The sequence below is a fragment of the Silene latifolia genome, chromosome 2 (genome assembly GCF_048544455.1).
Source record: "Silene latifolia isolate original U9 population chromosome 2, ASM4854445v1, whole genome shotgun sequence".
In the NCBI taxonomy this organism is placed as follows: domain Eukaryota; kingdom Viridiplantae; phylum Streptophyta; class Magnoliopsida; order Caryophyllales; family Caryophyllaceae; genus Silene; species Silene latifolia.
In genome coordinates, this window is record NC_133527.1 from 185,229,958 (window position 1) to 185,254,020 (window position 24,063).

Here is a 24,063-nt window from a genome sequence, read left to right on the forward strand (position 1 = left end):
TTCTTAGTTTTCCAAGAAATTGGAGATGAACCCAAGAAAACTAAGTAAGCACTGAGTGAGCGCCGAGACGTGCTAGCATAAGAAGCATCGCAATATGCGTGAAGAGATAACTCACTGTCGGACCGAAGTAAGAGACCTTGCCCCGGTGCATTTTTGATATATCGGATGACATTGAGAGCGGCATTCCAATGTTCGGTCGTCGGAGCGTGCATGAACTGTGCTAGAATATGGACCGAGTATAGAAGTTCGGGGCGTGTAATTGTAAGGTACACTAATCGACCCACGAGCCGTCTGTAAGGTTGTGGATCATGCATAGGAGCGGCTTTAGATAGGCCGAGGCTGTGATTGGGCTCCATAGGAATTGAACTGGGTTTTGAGCCAAGAAGACCGGATTCGGATAAAATGTCGAGGGCGTACTTCCTTTGGGAGACGAAAATGCCGGATGGGTGACGTGCAATTTCGAGCCCGAGAAAGTATTTTAGGGGGCCCAAGTCTTTGATATGAAAACATTTGTTGAGGTAGAGCTTGAAGTTGTTGATCATAGTAGTATTATTTCCACAAATGACAAGATCATCGACGTAGATAAGGACATGTACCTCCGTATTGGCCTTGGTTATAGAGAATAAAGAATGATCATATGGGCATTGTCGAAAACCATATTGGGTGAGGGCGGAAGCGAGTTTAGCGTACCAGCATCGAGGGGCTTGTCGTAGCCCATATAAAGACTTTCTTAGTCGACAAACTCTGCCATCATTAGACGGAAGAAAACCGGGAGGAGGTTTCATATACACTTCCTCATTGAGATCGCCGTGAAGAAAGGCGTTATGTACATCCATTTGATGTATGGCCCAATTTTTTGCAGCGGCAATGGCTAATAAGGTCCGAACTGTCACCATCTTTATAGTAGGTGCAAAAGTCTCGTTGTAGTCAACGCCTTCGACTTGTCGATTACCCTTCACCACTAGACGGGCTTTATATCGCTCGATTGATCCATCCGAATTGTACTTGATTTTATAAACCCACTTGGAGCCTAAAGCCTTTTTATGGTGAGGTAGAGGCTCAAGAGTCCAAGTGTGGTTACGTTCGAGAGCTTCAATTTCCAATTTCATAGCGTCGCGCCATTCGGGAACCTGCACTGCATCTTTATAAAAGCTAAGCTCGTGGTGTTTAGTCACGGCCGTCAAAAAAACACGGTGGTTAGGAGTAAATTTAGAGTAGTTTATGTAGTGAGAAATAGGATACCGAGTACCTGAAGATTGTGTTGGTGTAGTGAGCAAATTGGCTGAGGGACGTATAGGTTGTAACACATAACCGTCAAGATTCGAATTCGGTTTCTTGAGACGATGACCACGGCCCAGTTTGGTAGGAACAGAGTCCGTAGTTCGAATGGGGTCACTGTTGGGTGGAGTGAATGTCGAGAGGGAAGCGTCGGGTTGGGTGTGTGGGGATGACGTAGGAGGTTCATCGTGAGGCGTACCTTTGGCCTGGTCAGTAGGGGACGTGATGGTGATGGGCTCATGGTGGAGCGTGTTTGAGGAGTTAGAATGGTTTGTCTTGGTGTTAATGATCACGTGATTAATGGGAGGTAAGGTGTCATTTGTAAGAGGAAAATCGTTTTCGGAATCGCGAGTATTAATTGTTTGGTATGGAAAATTATTTTCAATAAAAATAACGTCACGAGACTCAAAGTATGATCCCGTGTCCAAATCGTAAAGTTTCCAAACTTTTTTTCCAAATGGGTACCCGAGAAAAATACATTTGCGACTGCGAGAGTCAAATTTATTTCGGGTCCGGTTTTTAGCGTAGGCTAGGCAGCCAAAAACGCGAATTGCAGCCATTGGTGGGGGTGTTTGAAAGAGCATCTCATACGGAGTTTTTCCTTTGAGAAGTTTTGATGGGGTGCGATTAATTAAATGAACCGCCCCTAAGACACATTCACCCCAAAATAAAATTGGTAGACTTGCTTGAAAGAGAAGGGCGCGAGCTACATTTAAAATGTGACGATGTTTTCGCTCTACCCGACCGTTCTGTTGTGGGGTGTCAACATTTGAAGTTTGATAAAAAATCCCATTTGTTCGAAAAAAAGGAATGAGTGGTTCAAATTCGGTCCCGTTATCACTACGTAAAATTTTGATATTTTTGTTAAATTGACGAGTAACCATCGCAAAGAAATTTAATAAATTTTGCTTAGCATCACTTTTATTGCGCAAAAGGTAAACCCAAGTCGATCGAGAGTAATCGTCGACTATTGTTAAAAAATAGCGAGATCCACAGGACCCGTTTTCATCGTACGGGCCCCATAAATCGCAATGGACCAAATCAAAAGTGGAAATTGCAGTAGAATTACTTAACGGAAACGGTGTTCGAGTCTGTTTTGCTCGAAAGCAAATATCACATGATTTATTGTGCAAAGAATTTAAATCAGTTTGTGAAACAAAATTTAAATAACGTAAAACAGAGGGAGATGGGTGTCCAAGTCGACGGTGCCAAAGATCGAAATTGTCAGCGGGTTTTACCATATGAACCGTGGCCTTCTCGTCATGGATACCTTGAAGATAATAAAGTCCCTCGCGTTGCTCACCCGCACCAATCACTCTCTTCGAGGAACGGTCCTGTATAAGACACAAATTATGAGAGAATTGGATCGTAAGAGAGGTGTCGAGAAGCAAACTAGAGACGGAAAGTAAATTACATTGTAAGTTTTCAGCATAAAGTACGTTACGCAAAATTAGACGAGAAGAAAAACAAATATCGCCACTTTTAGTAGCAATAGTAAGATCACCATTAGGCAACCCAACCGACAATGGAGAAATAGTACGAATATTATAAAATTGAGATAAAGAACCTGTCATATGGTGTGACGCTCCCGTGTCAATAATCCACGGAAAATTAGAATGATTACCGTGAAGAGTGTCGGATGCGGGAGCGGATTGATGAGCACGCCAAAGCCTTGTTAGCTCATCCAGTTGATGTGGACTCATTGAATTAAAATCCAACCTGTCCATGTTTGATAGAGATGGACCAGAGGAAGACGCACCAGTAGTGATACCAATAGTGTTATGTGCTGAATTTCCTGCTGCCATATGTGCCTTATAGAGCTGATTAAGTGGCCCAGGCCCGGTGGCCCGACCCGGCCCAGACCACTTTTTTAAAGGGCTTGGGCCTAAGGTTAGGCCCAAAAAAGCCCATAGCCCGGCCCATAGAGGGCCCGAAGAAGATATAGGGCCGGGTTTGGGCCATGTGTAAAGCCCGAATTCTAGCCCGGCCCAACCCGAAACATGTAATTTTTTAATGCAGCAACATACATATTAAGCGTCTGAAGATCGTAGTTTATTGCAAAAGTTATATGGGCACTGACTTTGTTAGCATTTACGAATTACGACCAACCATATTCCATGTAGTTGAGCTTCCTCCCTTTATTAACCACTAATCCCCATATTTCATTTCATCTCCACTCAAGCAAACTACTACGTAAACATCACTGGAACTTTCTAAATTGCTACTTCAGTGGGTTTTTCTACTATTTATTACTACGCATATTACTACTGTCATATAGTTAGTGTACTAGAGTCCAAGATTTTGGGTATATTCTTTACTTACTTTCCCTAATATTACCGTGTATAAGCCTTTGATAACTAATGCTTACGTTAAAATTCATTTGGCCCGAAAGCCCGCTTTAGCCCGAAAAGCCCATTTCAGCCCGGAAGGGCCGGGTTTGGGCCTACAAAATAGGCCCATGATAAAGACCCGGCCCGGCCCGGCCCGATCATTTGGGCCACATTTGAAGCACAAACCCGGCCCAAACCCGGCCCGGCCCGGCCCATGATCAGCTCTAGTGCCTTAGGTGGATGACCACCTGCCTTCCCCTGTTTTCGAATGCGATCCCAGTTCGCACGGCCTTGTACATCCGGTACAAAGGTAGCCTTGCTTAAATCTGTGGCATGAGGGTCGACAAAAATACGGTCGCGGGGACGCTCTCCCCACTAGTCCGGGAATTCACCCGTGACACGATAACACTTTTGAAAATAATGACCGGGTCGATTACAAGCAATGCAAAAAATACGGTTCGGGTTATTTGTCGAAGCAGAGGAAGGGCGTGTATGAGCTTGAGAATCACGACACCCCCCCCCCCCTGAAACGTTAGACCCGTTAGTAATACGGGCAGCAAATGCCATTGTATCGGGCGTACTGTCGGTTTTTGGTTGAGACAAGTTTCTCACACCTTCATCCTGAAGCAGCCTGTTATAAACAATATCTAGTTGGGGAAGAGGGGTAATACTAATAATTTGTGATCGGGCATTAGAGAAGCGGGCATCAAGACCCATTAAAAAATCGCGTACCCGTTTTTTTTCTCGGCGAGAATTAATAAGATTCAGCCAGTCACAAGAACACGGGTTGCACGAACACTTAGGAAGCGGGTCATGCTCTATAATTGCGTCCCATATTGTCGTCATTCTCCCATAGTAATCCATCAGGCTCTCGGTTGAGCCTTGTCGATGTGCCATCAACTCCTTTGAAGTTGATATACTCGGGCTTCATTTGTTTGGCAAAACCTATTTTTGATGTCTTCCCATACTTGCTTTGCCTCCGGTCGAAGCGAGATCTGCTTGCGTACCGAGGGTGTGAGCGTATTAAAAATCCATAGAGTGACAAGAGCGTTGGTAGACTCCCAACTTTCGTACGAATCAGCAGTAGAAGATGGTTTCTTGATGGTACCATTGATATAGCCAAGTTTTCCTTTGGCCATTAAGGCGAGGTAGAAAGATCGTGACCAATCATCATAGTTGGTACCATTAAAAGTGACCGTAGAGATTGAGTGGCCTGGATTTTCGACATGAACAATCGAATATGACGAATTGGGTTGAGACGAATTGGTTGGATTAACGATTTCGGAATTAGGCATAATGAATTATAAGTTGAAACGAAAAAAAAAAAAAAAAATTGGATTGGAAAATTAGTGAACCTAATCTCCTGATACCATGATAGAACCTTGCTAACGTTTGAATGGGAAGTAATATTATTGATGATGAAAGAATTGTGTGTAAAATACAATTACTGTTAGGCTATATATACAAGAGATCTTGCACTATACAAAAGATATTGCACAACTTATTTACGGCAAAAAATTATATGGCAAATAATATGGGTGATCTAATTCCTCTTTTGGTGAAAGTGAACGTTGGAAGAGCAACGTCTTTCTTGAGCATTCTGGCCGTTGATTCTGCTAACAAAAAGTAAATATAGTGAACACTAGGATTAAGTTTGAAATACGAACCTTTTGTTCGAATCATATTCATCTTGTAGTTATATTGTACTTTGCGGTTTGTAAAGTGTTTAACTGATGGTAAATGTATTACTTGTATACGAGATGAGATGAGTTTGTCTCACAATTTGACCAATGAATATATGTTAGCCTTCATAATAAAAGTATTTCATGATTTACATCCCATGGTCCTTGAATTCTTAAAGAAGGAATTGAAAATTTTTTTGAAAGATTTAAGCTTTGAGACCCAATTCTATCTATATACAAGTATAATAGAAGAACCATTATACATAAAACTTGACACGTGTCCTTTTCTCCTTGCTTTTTTTCCCGCTCACTCAAAACCCTAAACTAAGCACTTATAGTCCATCTTTGGTTTGCCGTATGTATATTTCCCTTCCATATATTCAATCATTCTAATCTTTAATTCTTTATTCAAATTCCTTCTTTACCTAAAACTCAACTAATTTCATTGAAAAATCATATCATACAAGGAGTATTCATCCAGTAGTTAGTTTTTACCGATGGTTCCTTCAATTAGGGTAGATGCATGCAATTGTTCTGTCCAGCAATTGTCAAATTCTGATGGTAAGTTTTCTTTGCCGATGTATTTCTTATGCATCTTTTCTTCTATCTATCACTAATATATTAATAATATGAACAAATTATATACTCCATAATTGTTATTACCATAAGTGTTTAAATTTCATAATCGCAATACAAAAAAGTTTACCTGGTGAAGTAAAACAATACTAGAAATTAGAACATGATTTAAGTTTAAATTTGATTAGTTGATTAGAATTTTGATGGCAATTGATAAGTTTAAATTTGATTGTACTCCCTTTGTCTCAATCATTTGTTTGTCTTTTTTATTCTTCGTGAGGAGATTTTAAATAAAGGCAAACAAATGATTGGACGAATGAAAGACGTCAATATTTTCATGGTCTAATTGATTCATATTGTACGGTGCTTAAAACGTCACTTTTAAGTTCTCAAATACTTTTTTTAGATCTCCAACTTTTTTTGGGGTTTGTTTAATTTGTTTTTTTTTTTCATAATCATTGAGTTTATAGGGAAAACATTGAGCAAAATTACATAATGTGATATACTTCGTATTAATTTCCATACCTTTTATGTTGATGGTCAGAATACAATGGGTATGTGAATCATCTAATGATAACGCTTAGCTTATCCAAAGCGGTCAGGTAGCCTACTTGAATGGTGATTACAGTTAAACATGATAAGGCATCCATCCATGGTAAGCTAGGTTTAATTTCATGAAACTCAATTTTGAACACATTAATTATTGTTAGTTAAATTACATATTACTAAGTGAGCCCACATGATTTAGACTTGCATTATTATGATGATTTTTTGGGAAGCCGTAAATTGCATTTGTGAAACAATTATAACCACTAGATCGTCACAAAATATAATCTGGGTCGTTCCTAGAAAATGGAGGTCCATTTCTTTGCATAATGGAGAGGATCTTCGCTCCTACCTATCATGCTATCGCCATGGTACTCTTTATACAATTTTTTGTTAGCTGTCCCAAGCCATAAGAGGCCATATTGTTTGGGGAGGTTATTGGTGAAAGTTTCATAGCTTAAATATTACCTTGATATTGTCCGTTGACATACACACTGTTTCAGAAATCATGCAAACGGTTATTTATAACGAGCCATAATAGAAATTAGTCGAGAATTCATCGTAAATATTAGCTAAATGATCCGTCTCTTTTGAAAATTGAATAATAAAGTAACTACAATTATATGGTATTTTTAATTTTAAATATGTATGAGAATTTGGTGCACTAAATCTCTCTCTTTAATTTTTATGTAAAATAGTATGCTCAGGGAGTTGGGGACTATCAATTGGAAGTGGCCACCAAGTTATGGTGGCATATATACATCTTATTACAAGTACTTTGTACACTATTTGAATCCAGTTTAGAAGTGTATATCAAGGACTCAAGGCTACCATACAGCTACAGTGGGATATGACTATTGTTATATATAGCTACGTGGGATATGATTATTGGTATACGGATGCAAGCTGCGACATTAATAACTTCGACAACACAGACAGTGGCATTCTTACCTTGGTGGGTGTGAGGTTTAAAGACCTCACGAGTTTTCGCTGGTTCTCTGAATTTGGAACCGAATAAAAGCGAAAATGTGTAAAATCGTACCAATTTTTAATATGTAAGACAACGTTATTTGTATGGCTGGTTCTTGAACATACGTTATGACCCCACTGGTCAAATTTCATGGGTACGAAGTACGCCTCTGAATACAACTGAGATCAGCAACAAAAGGAAAAAGAAACTAAGCTATTGTTTTTACATAAATTGAACATCGTTAGTGTAGAATAGGTAGAGCCTTTGTGCTAGACACATTAACACTTGAACAAATTTACGCCTTCAAAAGGTGACATAATAGCTACACTACTTTTGTCAATATTACATGTTCAAAGCCTTTGGCCGAACTCACTACTCTGTTCCTTTACATTTGTTGCTCCCAAAGGGTTTATTTTCAATTCCTTTACAATAGTTACTTCCAAGGTTTTATTTACCAATTATTGGTTGTACAATTTAGGCAACCTTTAATTCAATAATTTAGCTAACTTTATGTTTCATGGACAATTCTCAAATCACTGCGGGTTTAAAATCTGTTGATGACAACATCTGCCATAGTAGAATAGAAACATTTGAGTTTTCAATCTCCACTTTGGAATATAAACATATGAGTTTTTAATTAGTATTGTTTATGTTCTAATTACTTTGTTTAATGTAACTTTTAAACCTTGTGAGAAGTATTTTAATTAAAGATAAATAGATGTTGGTTATGTATGTAGTAGTGCTTTCCAATTTTTAAAATCAAAAATAAAATTTAAGGGATGAGTTTTACATTTAGCTAAAGTACCGAGGTACTATCTTAGTTTGAAACTTTAACAATCTAAGAGATTATAAAATTAAGTATTCCGCATCGGGAAAATAAAGTGTTTATGATATGTTCATAAGAAATTTTGCCCATTATATTAAGATTTGTTACGATGGTGGTGGGTTATTTGCTAAACTATCTCATTTTGAAATATTTACATGAAGAGTGAAGACTATGCTTGTGCATTATATGGTTTCTAAAGTAAAACCCTATTTCATGGTATCAAGCTATTAGAATGACTAACTATAATTTTTAGATATTCTCCTACATATACCCGTGCAATTTTGCACGGGTTCTAAACTAGTTCGAGTATAAAGATTGACCACAAATCCTTATTTAAGATGAGTATATTCGTATTAAACTTAAGATGTTTTACGTAATTAAAATAAAACAAAAACATATAAAGCATAAGAAAAAATAACATATTTGTCTTATATACGGAAAGATAAGTAATGAAAATCATCGTAAAAGAAATTAGTCACACAAATAAGGTCGAGAATGAAAGTGTGTTAAGTCAGCCAAAGCTTTGTAGTTGTCTGATGTATATATTAAATTAAGGTGAGCTTACAAAGCATTGAGTATAATTAAACACTGAGTTAAAGTTTAAACATCAAGGTCGTTGTAGTATAGTGGTAAGTATTCCCGCCTGTCACGCGGGTGACCCGGGTTCGATCCCCGGCAACGGCGTAATTTTTTTCATTTTTTTCAAACATTAGCAATGAAAACACTGGCTCTTGCTGGTATTACAACTTCGATTTCAAGACCAAAACCGCGAGTACTAGAAAAACATTGATTGGAATGATTGAATGATTGGATGAATGAAATATGTGCAAAATGCGGTGTGGTTGTGAGACAAAAGACATCTAATTACAGAAACCACATTACACAAAACAAAAATGCATTTCAGTAATACACTAGATGTCAAAACACGGACAAAATCCTTCAATTTGAAGAGACGTGAGACAAAGGGGCAAGTGAGAAAACAAGTGGAGAGGAGCTGTGAGAGGTCTCTTTGAAAAGACCATCACAAGTAAGAAGCATTGATGTCGAAATGAGTCATATATATATCATTTCGACATTCTTCCCATATTACATAACGATACAAGTATACAACCTACAACAAGAGAAACCAATTCATTCAACGAAATGCTACCCACCTATTGTAGACGGGGTAAAACCCCCATTGACCAATCAATTCTGCCTATAAGCAATATAATCAGCAAGCGCAATCAAAGGCATAGCCTTATAAGGATCAAACCCAATAAGCTGTTCTTTAGCTTCTTTATTCAACCTCTCAGCATACTCCCTAGACTTCTCAATTCCAATCAATTTCGGAAACGTCACTTTATCCGCCACCAAATCTTTCCCAGCAGTCTTCCCCAACTCCTCAGACGATTTCGTAACATCTAATATATCATCAACAACCTGAAACAACAACCCAATCCCTCTCGCAAATCTCCGTAACCTCTCAACCTCATCATCACTCCCACCACCCAACACCGCCCCCAAAACAACCGCAGCTTCAAGTAATTTCGCCGTCTTATGAATATGAATGAACTCCAGCTCCTCCATTCCCACTCCCTCAACTCCGCCTAAATTAATATCAACTACCTGTCCAGCAACCAGCCCTTCTGCCCCAATTGCTCGGGCAAGTTCCCCGACTGCCCGGACAATTTTCCCAGCGGGGACCTTGCCCGAGGGAGTGGCCTTCGCTAAATATTCAAAAGCGAAGGCCAAGAGGGAATCCCCGGCGAGGACAGCTACGTCCTCGCCGAAAACCTTATGGTTAGTGGGTTTCCCTCTACGAAGATCGTCATTATCCATACATGGTAAATCATCATGGATAAGACTCATTGTATGAATCATCTCCACCGCACACGCCGCCGCCATCGCCACTGACTCCTCCCCGCCGACTAGCTCGCAGGCGGCGATACATAACACTGGTCTAACCCTCTTACCGCCTGCTAGTAACGAATACCGCATCGCTTCGTGGATCTTTTCTGGGTGTTTTAGTGGGATTGACTTGTCTAGCGCTTCGTTGACTTTGCTTGCTTGATCCATCATATATTTCTTGAAATCGAATTCGGGTTTCGGTTGTGTTGTTGTTGTTGTAGGGTTATTATTGTCATTTTGTGTGAGGATTGCAGAGATTTTGGGCATTTTTGAAGAGAGAGGAATTTGCGCAGAACATGGAAATGAATTCATACTATTATAATTATTATAATTCCAAGAAGGGGAAATTGAAGATCTAGATCTGGGAATTGAATTGCATCGATGAACCCAAAACCCTAAATTAAGACTAGTGGAGTTGGTGTTACTCATTTTTTTTCCTTCAAATAGTTAAATTTTTGCTGATTTTTTTTTTTTTTTTTTTTTGCAGAAATTATATGAATAGGGATAATAAAATACCGAATATGATTAAATTATAAGAAGAAGATTCAAAGAATAGTGAAAATGTTCATGTGATTTGCAGATTGCAGGGGAGGAAATTAGATAAGCTTCATGGAGTGGTGAAGTGGATAAGAAAGGAAAGTGCAGCTACACTGTTAGTGTTAGCCTTGCTAACCTTGGTTTTGTGTACGGAGTATTCTTTTTCCTCTCTTTTTTGGGTGTTTATGATTCACAAATTTTCGGTTAATTCGGAAGTATCCGTCAAATATTTTGATTAGGACAAGAGTAATATGATAATTTGTCCTATTTAGTACCTAGACTTGGTAAAATCGACCCGACACGACATGTAAACATGACCCAAACCCGAATTATCCGACCCAATATAACCTGATCTTAACGTTTATTGTTGCAAACTGATCATTTTGTTTATTTTTATTTTGGTACATGAGAGAGCAAAAACCCGATACTATAAGGAACTAAACGAGGGATTGCAACTCCCAAAATGTCTTCACGAATAATGGCCCGGAAAGGACCTGTTGGAGCATCCAAATAGGTGACGGAAACCGAAGTCTGAACCCCGTAATTTGCTAGCCAATCACTAGCCCTATTAGTTTCTGGTGGTATTTGTATGTCTATGCGTGCGAAGTTGCTCGCCTTGCTATCTGGTCCCAAAAGGGCTCAGATCCTACATATCGACAGACTCCTAGTCCATATGGATAATGAGCCATGTGTGAAATTAGTCCTCGAGGAATGGACTGGTTAGCAATGGACTCCGTCATATAGTTAACTTGATCGTAGTTGACATTAAAATAACCAGAACCCGAAACCAACACGACTCGAAGTCTATAGACCTGAAAGGACCTGACATGAACCCGACTCGATCGACCCATTTGTCAGGTCTAGTAATACCTACATAAGTGAAATATCATTTGACCCTTTTAACTTTAAAACTGATATATCTATTTTAAAAGAGACTAATTGCAATTCAATTGGTTGCATACTTGCGTTTGGTTTGGAAGCACATAATCCTAATCTTAAACTCCCTCGGTTCGGTCATTTTTTTTTTTCATGTTAACTAGGTGTATTTTATATCGATAGTGGTCAATCTCTTTTAAGGTACTTGTGAGTTATAACTACTCCCTCCATTCAACTCCACTTTGCAAGTTTCTCTTTTACGCACTATTCACAAGCGGACATTCAACTTCAATTTTCTTTCGATACACAAATGAAAATATATTCATGTGGGATCTTGTTTGATTCGTTTTTAAGAGTATATTAAAAATATCTAACTTTTATAATTTTTGCAAATACGCAGCTAATGATATTTATCGCGTAAAAACTGCGTTGACAAACGTGATAAAGCAAACTTGCAAAGTGGAGTTGAATGGAGGGAGTATTTAATAGCAGTGACAAACAAATGAGTGGAGATCCTCTCCATTTCCTAAAAAGAAATGGAGAGGTCATTTCCTTTCGACGGCCCAGATCGCATCTTGAAATTATCGAACGGTTCTAAATTTATGTGTAAAAATAAAGGAATATTGAGGTATAGTAGAGAAAATAATATCACAAATTGTTCTATAGAACAGTCTTATATCATAAGACCAGTCCAATCAAATAAAAGCCCAAGACAATACAAATCAATCAAATTAACCGACAATTCTTTCATCTGATTTTCTGGTTTGAGTAACTTCCTACCCATTTATCTGTCTTTCTCCTTGAGCAAGTCCATATCACTTTCTTACTTCGTTATGAATCAGTCATCACTTCCATGTTTACATATTTAAGTCGTATCCTATAACTTCGGAACAATAATGTAAAATCAGTATTCTATACTTGATTTTAATTTGAAAACTAATGTTTTAAGTTTGAAAATATTGGAGTGACCTTCTTTTAAACTCTAAGGTAAAATTCGACACTTTAATTCTAAAACTCGGATTTTAATTTTGAAAACATCATGTTTTAAATTACAAACTTTGAACTTAGAACTCAAAGTTTTCAATATAAAACCATAAGTATTAAAATTATACCATTAATTAAGGCTTTGAAGTATTAAATTAATTTTAAAAGCTGAAATTTTGAAGTTCATTTGCAAACCTAGCGAGATGGTGGTTGGCATCCAAGGGTCGTCGGCAATTATTATCGACGATCTTCGAAGACAGAGAGAGATGAAGGAAGGTGATGTAAACGATAAATGCGAGAGTGATGTAGACACAGTAAGGAGGAGGCGGTTGTGGTGAGGATGTGGCCACATACGCAAGCCATTGAAGGAGATGGTGGATGAGAATTGAGAACTAGGAAATGTGATGGAAGACGTAAACACGTTGCTTGCATATGTAGTGAAAGAGAGGAGTTTTCTTTCATTTTGGGCTAGTCTCTTAATTGGGCTCGTCCTATGCTATAGGACGGTCTTATAGAAGTAACCTGTCTGCTAAAGGTTGTCGACAATTTACTAATTATCGTCGACAATTTTAATGAACTTCCAAAACTACCCCTCCCTCACCCCCCCCCCCCCCCCTAATTTTTTCCGTCTTGTTTTGTTTTCGTAAAAAAATAATTAATAATGACTAATAAACCACGTTCGGGGATAGTTCGTTTTATTTTAATTTTTTAATTTATTGAAACTTATTTTAATTAGCGATTATCGATCCACGCACCCAAAACTAATTTAAGACGGAAATTAATAATTTTTTTAAAAAAAAAAATTGTTGAAAAAGGGCCTGGATGAAGAAATTTTTCGTCCAGACCAAGGTCCGGACAAAGAAATTTTTCGTCCAGACAAAAATATTTTTCGTCCAGACGGAAAATATTTTCGTCCAGACCCAGGTCCAGACGAAAAGTATTTTCGTCCGGGAAAAAAAAAATTAAAAAAAAAAAAAAAAAAAAAAAAAAATCCGGACGAAAATATTTTTCGTCTGGACCTGGATCTGGACGAAAATATTTTCCGTCTGGACCTGGGTTTGGACGAAAAATATTTTTGTCTGGACCATGGTCTGGACGAAAATTTTCTTTGTCCGGACGAAAATGTTTTTCGTCCGGAAATTTTTTTTTTTTTTTTTTTTTTTTTGAAAAAAAAAAATCATTTTCTGACTTTGATTAATTTTTTGGTGCGGTAATCGATAATCGCTAAGTTCTCGTTCATGTTGTTAATTACAAATCCCGCTTTTTATTTTTTTTTTGAAAAACCGGCTTTTTTTTTGTTTGGAAGATTTTAGTGAGACGTTAGTGAAACGTAAATTGACTTGTGTTTTAGTGAGACGGAAATTGCATTTTAGTGAGACGGAAATGGAGTTATGTTATGGAGGGCAAACTTGGAAATTTACATTAATTGTCGACGACAATTAGTAAATTGTCGACGACGTATAGCAGGACCCATATTTAAAGAGTTTAAGAGAGGAAATGGTCTCTCCAATTCCTAAAAGAAATGGAGAGGATCCAAATCCCAAACAAATCGCCAACATCTATTGATTCATTTATGCCTTTTGATAAGCAAAAGATACTTAACGCTTGTCGAATTTTATCCCGATGATTTCCCCCGTATTGATTTGTAAAGGTTTGAGTTTCACCTTAAACATTTATCGTAATTTATTTTCGCAGTACGTATTTTACTCATTTCAATACATTTTGCGCATAATTTTCCATTTCTATACCCTTGCCAAAAAAAAAAAAAAAAATGATTCTCTCCGTTTCTAATCGTGCAACACTACAACCTCTTAGAATAATTAAACTTCTTCAATTATAAACTACAAATCTATAAATACTACTCCCTCCTATTCTTCTTTTTCTTCCCCTTTGGATGGGGCACAATATTTAAGGAAGTGAATAAAATATGAATTGTGAATTAGGTGGGGTTTGGTGATAGGAGAGAGGAATGAATAAAATAAGGAATTGTGAGTTGGGTGGGGTTTGGTGATAGGAGAGAGAAATGAATAATTATGAATTAAATAAGAAATTGTGAGTTGGGTGGGGTTTGGTGATAGGAGAGAGGAATGAATAAAATAAGATTAAAAGTTTCCAAAAAAGGAAAGGGGAAGAAAACCTGAATAATCCGTTTTAGGAAATAGGGAAGAAAATAGAGAATAGGAGGGAGTATTAAAAGGCTAGCATAAAAATGTCACGTAGACAATGCCACATGGGATGAAAAAAAGCCACGTACACAATAACAATGTGACTTGGCAAACTAATATGACATGGATTATCAATTTATTCATATATTGCATTAATTTAATTCACTTATTTTCTTTAAAAATTCATCCATATTCCATTAGCTTTAAACTTAATTAACTCAAAAAAAAACTACAATAAGAAAATACACATTAACTATAAGTTAATAATTTCAAGAAATTTCATATGGATTAGTATTATATGTATACGAAATAAAAAAACTGAATACATAAGAAATTAAGAACGAAGAAGAATAAATGAAGTTCAAAACAAATTTTTTTTGTATTGTCAGATTTGTCACTAATTCACTACTTTTTTTTTTTTGAAAGGCACCAATTCACTATTGTTGTTATTATAACTTTGTTGTATATATAGAAGATGTTTTATAGAACTAATTAATCAACAATTGAGTATTAAATATCATATAAAATATTTTCTTAGGAAAATATAAAATATAAGGAAAAAAATATTTTTTTAATTTAAGTAATTTACAAACAAATTCAGTAAATACTTAAATGAAATTAAACACTAATAATAAAATTCTAAAAGGGGAGTAATACCGTATATTTAGTTCATGAAATTATTTCACGTAAAGGATAAGGTTTTGGAAAATATAAAATATATGGAAAAGAAAATATTTATTTAATTTAAATAATTTACAAACAAATTCTGTAAATACATAAGTAAATTAAACACTAATAATATAATTTTAAAAGGGTAGTAATACCATGTATTTAGTTCATGAAATAAAATCTCTTAAATGATAATTTAAATGAGACCTTCTCCATTCCACTTTTATTGTTTAATTATCCATTAAAATTTATTCCAAATTAATTGTTTTTCCAAAATTTAGTATGATAAATGACTTACTTATTAGTATCTATACAATATAATAAGAAGACAAGATGAGTAGTTTATTATTTGACGTGTGTCATGTTAAGCAATTTTAAGTGCCACATTTTATGTTATTTTTCTTTGCATCTAATTGTAATCCACGTGTAATTTTTCTATTGGTTACTAATAATTCAATTACATTAATTACTTAATTATCTAACTAAAATTAAGTAAGTATCCAACTAAAAGTAATCTCTAAATATCATGTGTTACATGCTTATAAAATACAAAGAAAATAAAAAAAATTTAGTGGCAAACACAAAAAACAAATTAATAAAACTCTTTACTTTCCTCTCATAAATTTGGTATTGATCCTTTTCATTTAACTTTTTTTTTCTTTTATTTAATATATGGTCTTTTGGTTTTTCCTCACAATTATTATACTTTGTATTTATTTCACCATTTTTTTATCTCCCACTTAGTTCACACAACATTCTTCTTCTCTCAAATAAATTATTGAAATTAATTACAAAAATTTCCTTATATAAATATTATAACAATCCTATTTTTCATTTTTATCCAAAAAGTTGGTAGGTAAAGTATGCATATATAACCAATTGAATTATTTAACTTTTTAATTCGTATTATGTTTTGAATTAATTAATAGTTTGAATCTTATTTAAATATTACAACAATCCTATTTTTCATTTTTATCCAAAAAGTTGCTAGGTAAAGTATGCATATATAAGCAATTGAATTATTTAACTTTTTTATTCTTATTATGTTTTGAATTAATAAATAGTTAAAATTCTAAAAGGGAAGCAATACCGTGTATTTAGTTCATGAAATTATTTCACGTAAAGGATAAAGTTTTGGAAAATATAAAATATATGGAAAAAAAATATTTATTTAATTAAAATAATTTACAAACAAATTCTGTAAATACATAAGTAAATTAAACACTAATAATAGAATTTTAAAAGGGTAGACTGGTAGTAATACCATGTATTTAGTTCATGAAATTATATCACGTAAATTATAATTTAAATGAGACCTTCTCCATTCCACTTTTATTGTTTAATTATCCTTTAAAATTTATTCCAAATTAATTGTTTTTTCAAAATTTAGTATGATAAATGACTTAATTATTAGTATCTATACAACATAATAAAAAAGTAAGATGAGTAGTTTATTATTTGACGTGTGTCATGTTAAGCAATTTTAAGTGCCACATTTTATGTTATTTTTCTTTGCATTTAATTTTAATCCACGTGTAATTTTTCTATTGGTTACTAATAATTAAATTATATTAATTACTTAATTATTCAACTAAAAGTAAGTAGTTATCTAACTAAAAGTAATCTCTAAATATCATGTGTTACATGCTTATAAAATACAAAAAATAAAAAAAATATTAGTGCTAAACACAAAAAACAAATTAATACAAACTCTTTATGTTCCTCTCATAAATTTGGTATTAATCTACCTATTCATTTACCTTTTTTTTCTTTTATTTAATAGATGGCTTTTGGTTTTTCCTCACAATTATTATACTTTGTATTTATTTCACAATTTTTTTATCTCCCCCTTAGTTCACACAACATTCTTCTTCTCTCAAATAAATTATTGAAATTAATTACAAAAATTTCCTTATATAAATATTATAACAATCCTATTTTTCATTTTTATCCAAAAATTTGGTAGGTAAAGTATGCATATATAACCAATTTAATTATTTAACTTTTTTATTCTTATTATGTTTTGAATTAATTAATAGTTTGAATCTTATATAAATATTACAACAATCCTATTTTTCATTTTTTATCCAAAAAGTTGCTAGGTAAAGTATGCATATATAAACAATTGAATTATTTAACTTTTTTATTCTTATTATGTTTTGAATTAAATAATAGTTAAAATTCTAAAAGGGAAGTAATACCGTGTATTTAGTTCATGAAATTATTTCACGTAAAGGATAAGGTTTTGGAAAATATAAAATATATGGAAAAGAAAATATTTATTTAATTTAAATAATTTACAAACAAATTCTGTAAATACATAAGTAAATTAAACACTAATAATAGAATTTTAAAAGGGTAGACTGGTAGTAATACCATGTATTTAGTTCATGAAATTATATCACGTAAATTATAATTTAAATGAGACCTTCTCCATTCCACTTTTATTGTTTAATTATCCTTTGAAATTTATTCCAAATTAATTGTTTTTTCAAAATTTAGTATGATAAATGACTTAATTATTAGTATCTATACAACATAATAAAAAAGCAAGATGAGTAGTTTATTATTTGACGTGTGTCATGTTAAGCAATTTTAAGTGCCATATTTTATGTTATTTTTCTTTGCATTTAATTTTAATCCACGTGTAATTTTTCTATTGGTTACTAATAATTCAATTATATTAATTACTTAATTATCTAACTAAAAGTAATCTCTAAATATCATGTGTTACATGCTTATAAAATACAAAAAATGAAAAAATATTAGTGGAAAACACAAAAAACAAATTAATACAAACTCTTTATTTTCCTCTCATAAATTTGGTATTAATCTACCTATTCATTTAACTTTTTTTCTTTTATTTAATAGATGGTCTTTTTGTTTTTCCTCACAATTATTATACTTTGTATTTATTTCACCATTTTTTATCTCTCCCTTAGTTCACACAACATTCTTCTTCTCTCAAATAAATTATTGAAATTAATTACAAAAAATTCCTTATATAAATATTATAACAATCCTATTTTTCATTTTTATCCAAAAAGTTAGTAGGTAAAGTATGCATATATAACCAATTGAATTACTTAACTTTTTTATTCTTATTATGTTTTGAATTAATTAATAGTTTGAATCTTATATAAATATTACAACAATCATATATTTCATTTTTATCCAAAACGTTGCTAGGTAAAATATGCATATATAAACAATTGAATTATTTAACTTTTTTATTCTTATTATGTTTTAAATTAATTAATAGTTAGAATCTTATTTAGTTATTATTTTTGTATTTGTATTAAAATTGCAGGAGGATGACATACTCACATATCAAAAACATTGCATGAAATCTGGAAATAATGGTTATGAAACTTCTTTGCAATTATCTTTTGACTTGAATAATTTTTCAGTTTCATTGAGTTTTCCTTTTTTTTTATTATTATTATGATGTATGCGCAATATCAAATTGTACTATGAATCTCTAATTATTGGTGACATGTTACGTTATATATTCCAACCCTTAGAATATTAATTGACAAATTTTGTAAATTGTACTTGATGGGGCATATTCTGCACCGCTCACCAAGTCAACATATCGAGCAAGGTCAAGGATATCCACAATAAGTCAACGACTCAGACAGCTTAGCCGATGCAACCCATCGGCTTGTCACTTGGGTCTCGGCCTGGTAACTGATCAGCCGGGACACATATCCGCGTACTCATATCCAAGACCCTCGGCCGGCCTGCCATGGGTCCAGCGGCCGAGGGTATAACGGTCTTTCCACCTGCTAGCCACTTGGCCACTTGGCCACTACGTGACAAAAGGTGAAAGTCTATAAATACTCCTCAACCCTCATTGAGGAAAGGATCCACAAATTAACCTAAGAATCACTATTCATCTGGTAATATCTTCCTTATCTCTCTACAATACATCCTTAGCCGAGTAATAACAACTTATCCCACTAAGTTCACTGACTTGAGCGTCGGAGTGAGTACGCTTGGCACAAAGCCAAGCCCTCAGTTCGTTCATTGTCGCAGGTGAGGCCGAGAAGAACGATAGAGACGTGAGGAATCCAACTCGGGACATCATTCTACAAGCCACGGGTGGTAACAATACTTGCTCTGGAATTACACCCGGAACAATTGGCGCCGTCTGTGGGATAGACACTAGAAGCTAGTCACATTCATTCCCAAACAAAATACACACAAAAACCCACCCCGAAAGCCAAGAAGATGTCGAAAGAACAAGAGGCATTCGTGACCGACGAAACCGAATTCTACCAGGATGATACCGTCCACAAATCTGGAGTTGTGCAACCCTCCGCCGGTCAAGTGATTCAACCGGAGTACGGGATGCCAATAATACCGGACACTCCCGCCGCCGACCAGGTCACCATCATGGGACATGTGGTTGACGTAGCAAACCGAAGATGCTCCTGGACCTGGTGGGAGTACGCGACTCACACTGTCACGCCGACAAGAGCGACGGAAACCGTCCAGGAGACCAGGGCCCAAAATGTGACTCCCAGAAACTTAAACGGAGCATTAGGAGAAGCTGACCCTGTCAAGACACCGGGGGAGCCCAAAGTGGTCGTGGTGAACCTAAGTCCTTCTCGCACTCGTGAGAAGACTGCGTCGCCGCGGCACGAACGAGGCACACCCGGAGGAGCGAGAGAAGCCCAACTCGTCAGAGTTGGAGAAGAAGCCCGACTCGCCAGAGTCGGAGGAGAAGTCCTTCTCGCTACGAGGAGAGAAGCCGGACTAGGAATGCGAGGAGCCGATCGCCGCGTGTCGTCCGACATGTGGTCAGGCAACCCCTCAGCGCCTACGTCCTTGATACTCCGGTGCCGACTAAGCTAAAGTTACCACCTATAGCATACAAAGGGGAAGGTGACCCGACTGACCACGTCGAGGCTTACGAGTCTCACATGTCAGTATGGGAGCAACCTGATGAGGTTTGGTGCCGAATCTTCCCAACGACACTGCATGGGATGGCACAGAGTTGGTACAAGGGGCTGCCCGACGGGTCGGTATACTGTTACGCCGACCTAAAGGACGCATTCCTAGCCCAGTATTCCTGCAACAAGAGGAGGGCTGTGGAGACATCGGACCTCCTGACTATCAGACAAGAGGGAGGCGAGTCTCTCCGGAGTTATGTGAAGAGGTTCGACGCCAAGATTCAGCAAGTTCGTGAGCTGAACAGCGAACTGGCAGCCTTCGCGCTGATGAAAGGCCTCCCAAGGGGGGACCTAAAAAACGAGCTCATCAAATGTGGCGGCCTGACCTTTGACGCCGCCAGACAATTGGCTGATCAAGCCATTAAAGTGGAAGACTACCACAAAACCTGGGTAGGCCCTAGCGAGCCCAAGCCCTCAGAAAAGAAGAGCCGCCGGGAGGACAACCCGGACGAAGGACGCCGCGACAATGATCGGTCACGGTCTGGTGAAGGATGCCGTGACAATAACAGGTCACGGTCTGATAAATCTGCCAGGAAACAGGACTTGACGGGCGCCGGGTGGAGTTCGGGATCGTACCGCCAGAGGCGGTATAATGATAAAACCCCCCTCGTCGTATCGGCCGCCAAGGTCTTCGCCCTGAGCAAGCACGAGGGCCAGAAGTGGGAAAGGCCCCCAAGCCGAAGGGAGACGGTGACACGAGCCGATCTTGTGAGTACCACGGCCACACCGGTCACCTTATCGACAAGCTGCAGGCATCGAAGAATGCCATTGAAGAAGCGATCCGGAAGGGGAGCCTCGGAAGTACGTTGCCAAAGGCCATAAGGGCGACGCCGGCGGTTCAGATAAGAAATCCGTCTTGAACGGATAGGAGTTATCCATGTTGTCATCGGGGCAACGAGAACGGAGGGTCCGCCCATGGGCACAAGCGGCACTGAGAACGAGCTATATCAGGCCATCAATTTTGTGCCCAACACAGCGATCCCCACTTCCAACATCCCCGATATGACTATTGGAAGGAAGGACTACGAAGGAGTCATCGCTCCTCACAGCGACCCGCTTGTAGTCAATTTGGACATATCCAACCACCTGGTCAAGAGGTGGCTGATTGACACAGGCGCCTACACGAACATAATGTTCAGGGAGTGCTTCCTCAGCCTCGGTCTGAAAGTCAAGGACCTAAGCCCCCGCACCAACCCACCGTACGACTTCTCGGGGCCGGATGGTACCCTGGGTCAATCAGACTGCCTATGATGATCGGCGAAGGGAATGCGGCTAAGAATGTCCTAGCCGAGTTCGTGGTCATTGACGGCTCGTCCGCCTACAACGTTCTCATAGGCCGAGTCACTCTGAGTGAGGCCGACGCAGTGATGTCCATCCGGGCCCTAACACTGATGTACGTCTCGGACCAGGGGGAAGCGCATAAGATCGTCTCCAAAGACGAAAAGGACGAGGTGGTCAACGTCCAGATAGCTGCCAGAGGATGCAACATGCAGTCCCTTAAAGTGGCAAGGCAGTCAGAGAAAGGAAAAAGTCCATCCTTACAGCACGAGGGCGACCTCATGGATGCAACTAGCGGCTGACTGGGAAGGTGTGCCTTTGATGAGCCATTAGGACGTTGGTAATCTCGGGAAAACTTTGTATAGCGGCGGAGGTGTCCAAGATAGTTGTGGGCACCCCACCGCATGTTTACACCTAATGAGAAATCGTCCCAAGTCGTCCATCTAAGTGTCCATTTTTTTTTTCCATCAGTCGTTATCAAGAAATAGATGCCGGCTCATACTGTCACACCGACAAGAGCGGCAGTCTCCATCAAGAAATATAGCGCCGTCGCAGTCACCCCAAGTAGTAGACGCTTCGGCAGTCACTCCAAGTGGTAGACGCCACGTAACACGTTATCAAGAAATATAGCGCCGTCGCAGTCACCCCAAGTAGTAGACGCTTCGGCAGTCACTCCAAGTGGTAGACGCCACGTAACACGTTATCAAGAAATATAGCGCCGTCGCAGTCACCCCAAGTAGTAGACGCGGCGATCACCCAAGTGGTAGACGCCACGTAACACGTTATCAAGAAATATAGCGCCGTCGCAGTCACCCCAAGTAGTAGACGCTTCGGCAGTCACTCCAAGTGGTAGACGCCACGTAACACGTTATCAAGAAATATAGCGCCGTCGCAGTCACCCCAAGTAGTAGACGCTTCGGCAGTCACTCCAAGTGGTAGACGCCACGTAACACGTTATCAAAAAACAGACGCCGGCTCACACTGTCATAACCGACAAGAGCGGCAATCACCCTCAGGAAGCGGACGCCGCGGCAGTTACGGCAAACGCAGTCGATACTCGTAGAAACGGTCAAAACGCCTTAAAAGCGTTTAAACACAGGTGGGAAGCGCACTCTAGACTGCCTTGGCCAGACCGAGGCGAAAACAAAAAGGAAACTCAGACGAAGACACTAAGTACAGTTGATATGCTCAACTATTAGTGCAAGGAAACTCAAAGCGAGGTAAAGACCTCGGCCAAGCCAAAGACAAAAGAAACGAACTCTTATTAAAAATGATAAGTTACAAGTGAGGAGAATACGGATGACGGCCGTCCCCATAAGGACAAGCCAAAACACAACCTACCAAAGTTGTACAAAGTACAAGGAAAAGAAAAACAAAAGATTACAGGTATCATATGAAGCGCCAAAAGATGGCAGGGAGGAAGGGCTTAATAATTGGCTCCCGAACAGCTGAAGCTATCCGAGACGCCGGGTGAGCCTGGTGACGACCGCCCGTCTCCCTATGCCTGTTGCTGCTCGCCATTAGCAGCAGTAGCAGCATCTTCTTCGATGGGCTGCCCAGCGGCGTTCTTAGCAGCCTCAGCTTCAGCAGCCTCAGCCTGAGCCTCGGCAGCATCAGCTGCCCTTGCCCTCACGGCTTCCTCCTTGGCCGCCTTAGTCTTCTCAGCGAGGGCTGCACTCTCCGCGGCCGCCTCTTTTTCTATCTTCACCCTCACCGCCTCCTTGGCCTTCTCCTCCACGGCCTTCTCCTTGGCTTCGAGCTTATCGTCAAACAGCTCGTCAAATTTTGCCCACGGAAAGGAACCAGGAAGAGGGAAGAGCTCCTCAATCACTTCCCTCGCAGCTTCTTCGGCCAGATCCCGGAACTCGGTGCACATGTTAGGAAGCATTTCGGTTTGGAGCATCTCGATGTCGTCCTCCTTTTGTCTAATAATGGCCTCCTTGCTCCGAATCACCTTCCCCTGGATCTGAAATTTGCCCCTGAATTCATTCCTCTGCTGGAGATAAAGGTCGGCATGCTTCTGAACAAGGTCGCACTTATCTAGCAACTTTGCAACTTCGGCCGCAGCAGCCTCGGCCTTGGCCCTCTCAGCAAAGACCTCCTTTTCAGCGTCCTCCCTGAGCTTCCTCTCAGCCAAGAGCGCTTTCTCCGCATCTACCCTAAGCCTCTGCTCATTGAGGAGATCCAGCCTCGCCTTCGTGGCCACCTTCCTAGTGGCATCAAGCTCAAAAGCGGACTGAGCCACGGCTTTCTCCTGCTCTATAATACGAGCACCGGCCAGCTCGTTCCATCTCGCCAGCTCCTCGACCAACCTCGCGCCTTCCGCGCAAGCGATCGGGGGGGAAACCTACAGGATGAAGAGTCGGCGGTGACGTTCGATCACCGACTGCGGTAGGGAAGGAAAACCTTCTGGGATGAAGAGTCGGCGGCGACGTTTCGATCACCAGCCTGCAGTCGGGAGGGGGAAACCTTCTGGGATGAAGAGTCAACGGTGACGT

The 24,063-nt window shown here is 38.4% G+C and overlaps 1 protein-coding gene, 1 long non-coding RNA gene and 1 other non-coding gene across 3 annotated transcripts; 2 read left to right on the forward strand and 1 right to left on the reverse strand.

Annotated features, from left to right (window-relative positions):
* The first annotated feature begins 5,540 nt into the window (after positions 1-5,540).
* LOC141631610 (uncharacterized) lies at positions 5,541-7,824 on the forward strand. The gene is made up of 3 exons (XR_012537663.1): positions 5,541-5,851; positions 6,411-6,521; positions 7,111-7,824. It is a non-coding gene; the product is annotated as an uncharacterized LOC141631610 (long non-coding RNA).
* A 996-nt stretch (positions 7,825-8,820) lies between these two features.
* On the forward strand, positions 8,821-8,892 carry TRNAD-GUC (transfer RNA aspartic acid (anticodon GUC)). Its single transcript has one exon. It is a non-coding gene; the product is annotated as a tRNA-Asp (tRNA).
* Positions 8,893-9,072: 180 nt separating this feature from the next.
* LOC141643723 (geranylgeranyl pyrophosphate synthase, chloroplastic-like) lies at positions 9,073-10,832 on the reverse strand. Its single transcript, XM_074452996.1, has one exon. The coding sequence runs from the start codon at positions 10,525-10,527 to the stop codon at positions 9,397-9,399; it is 1,131 nt and encodes a 376-aa protein (XP_074309097.1). The 5' UTR covers positions 10,528-10,832; the 3' UTR covers positions 9,073-9,396.
* Between the last annotated feature and the right edge of the window lie 13,231 nt (positions 10,833-24,063).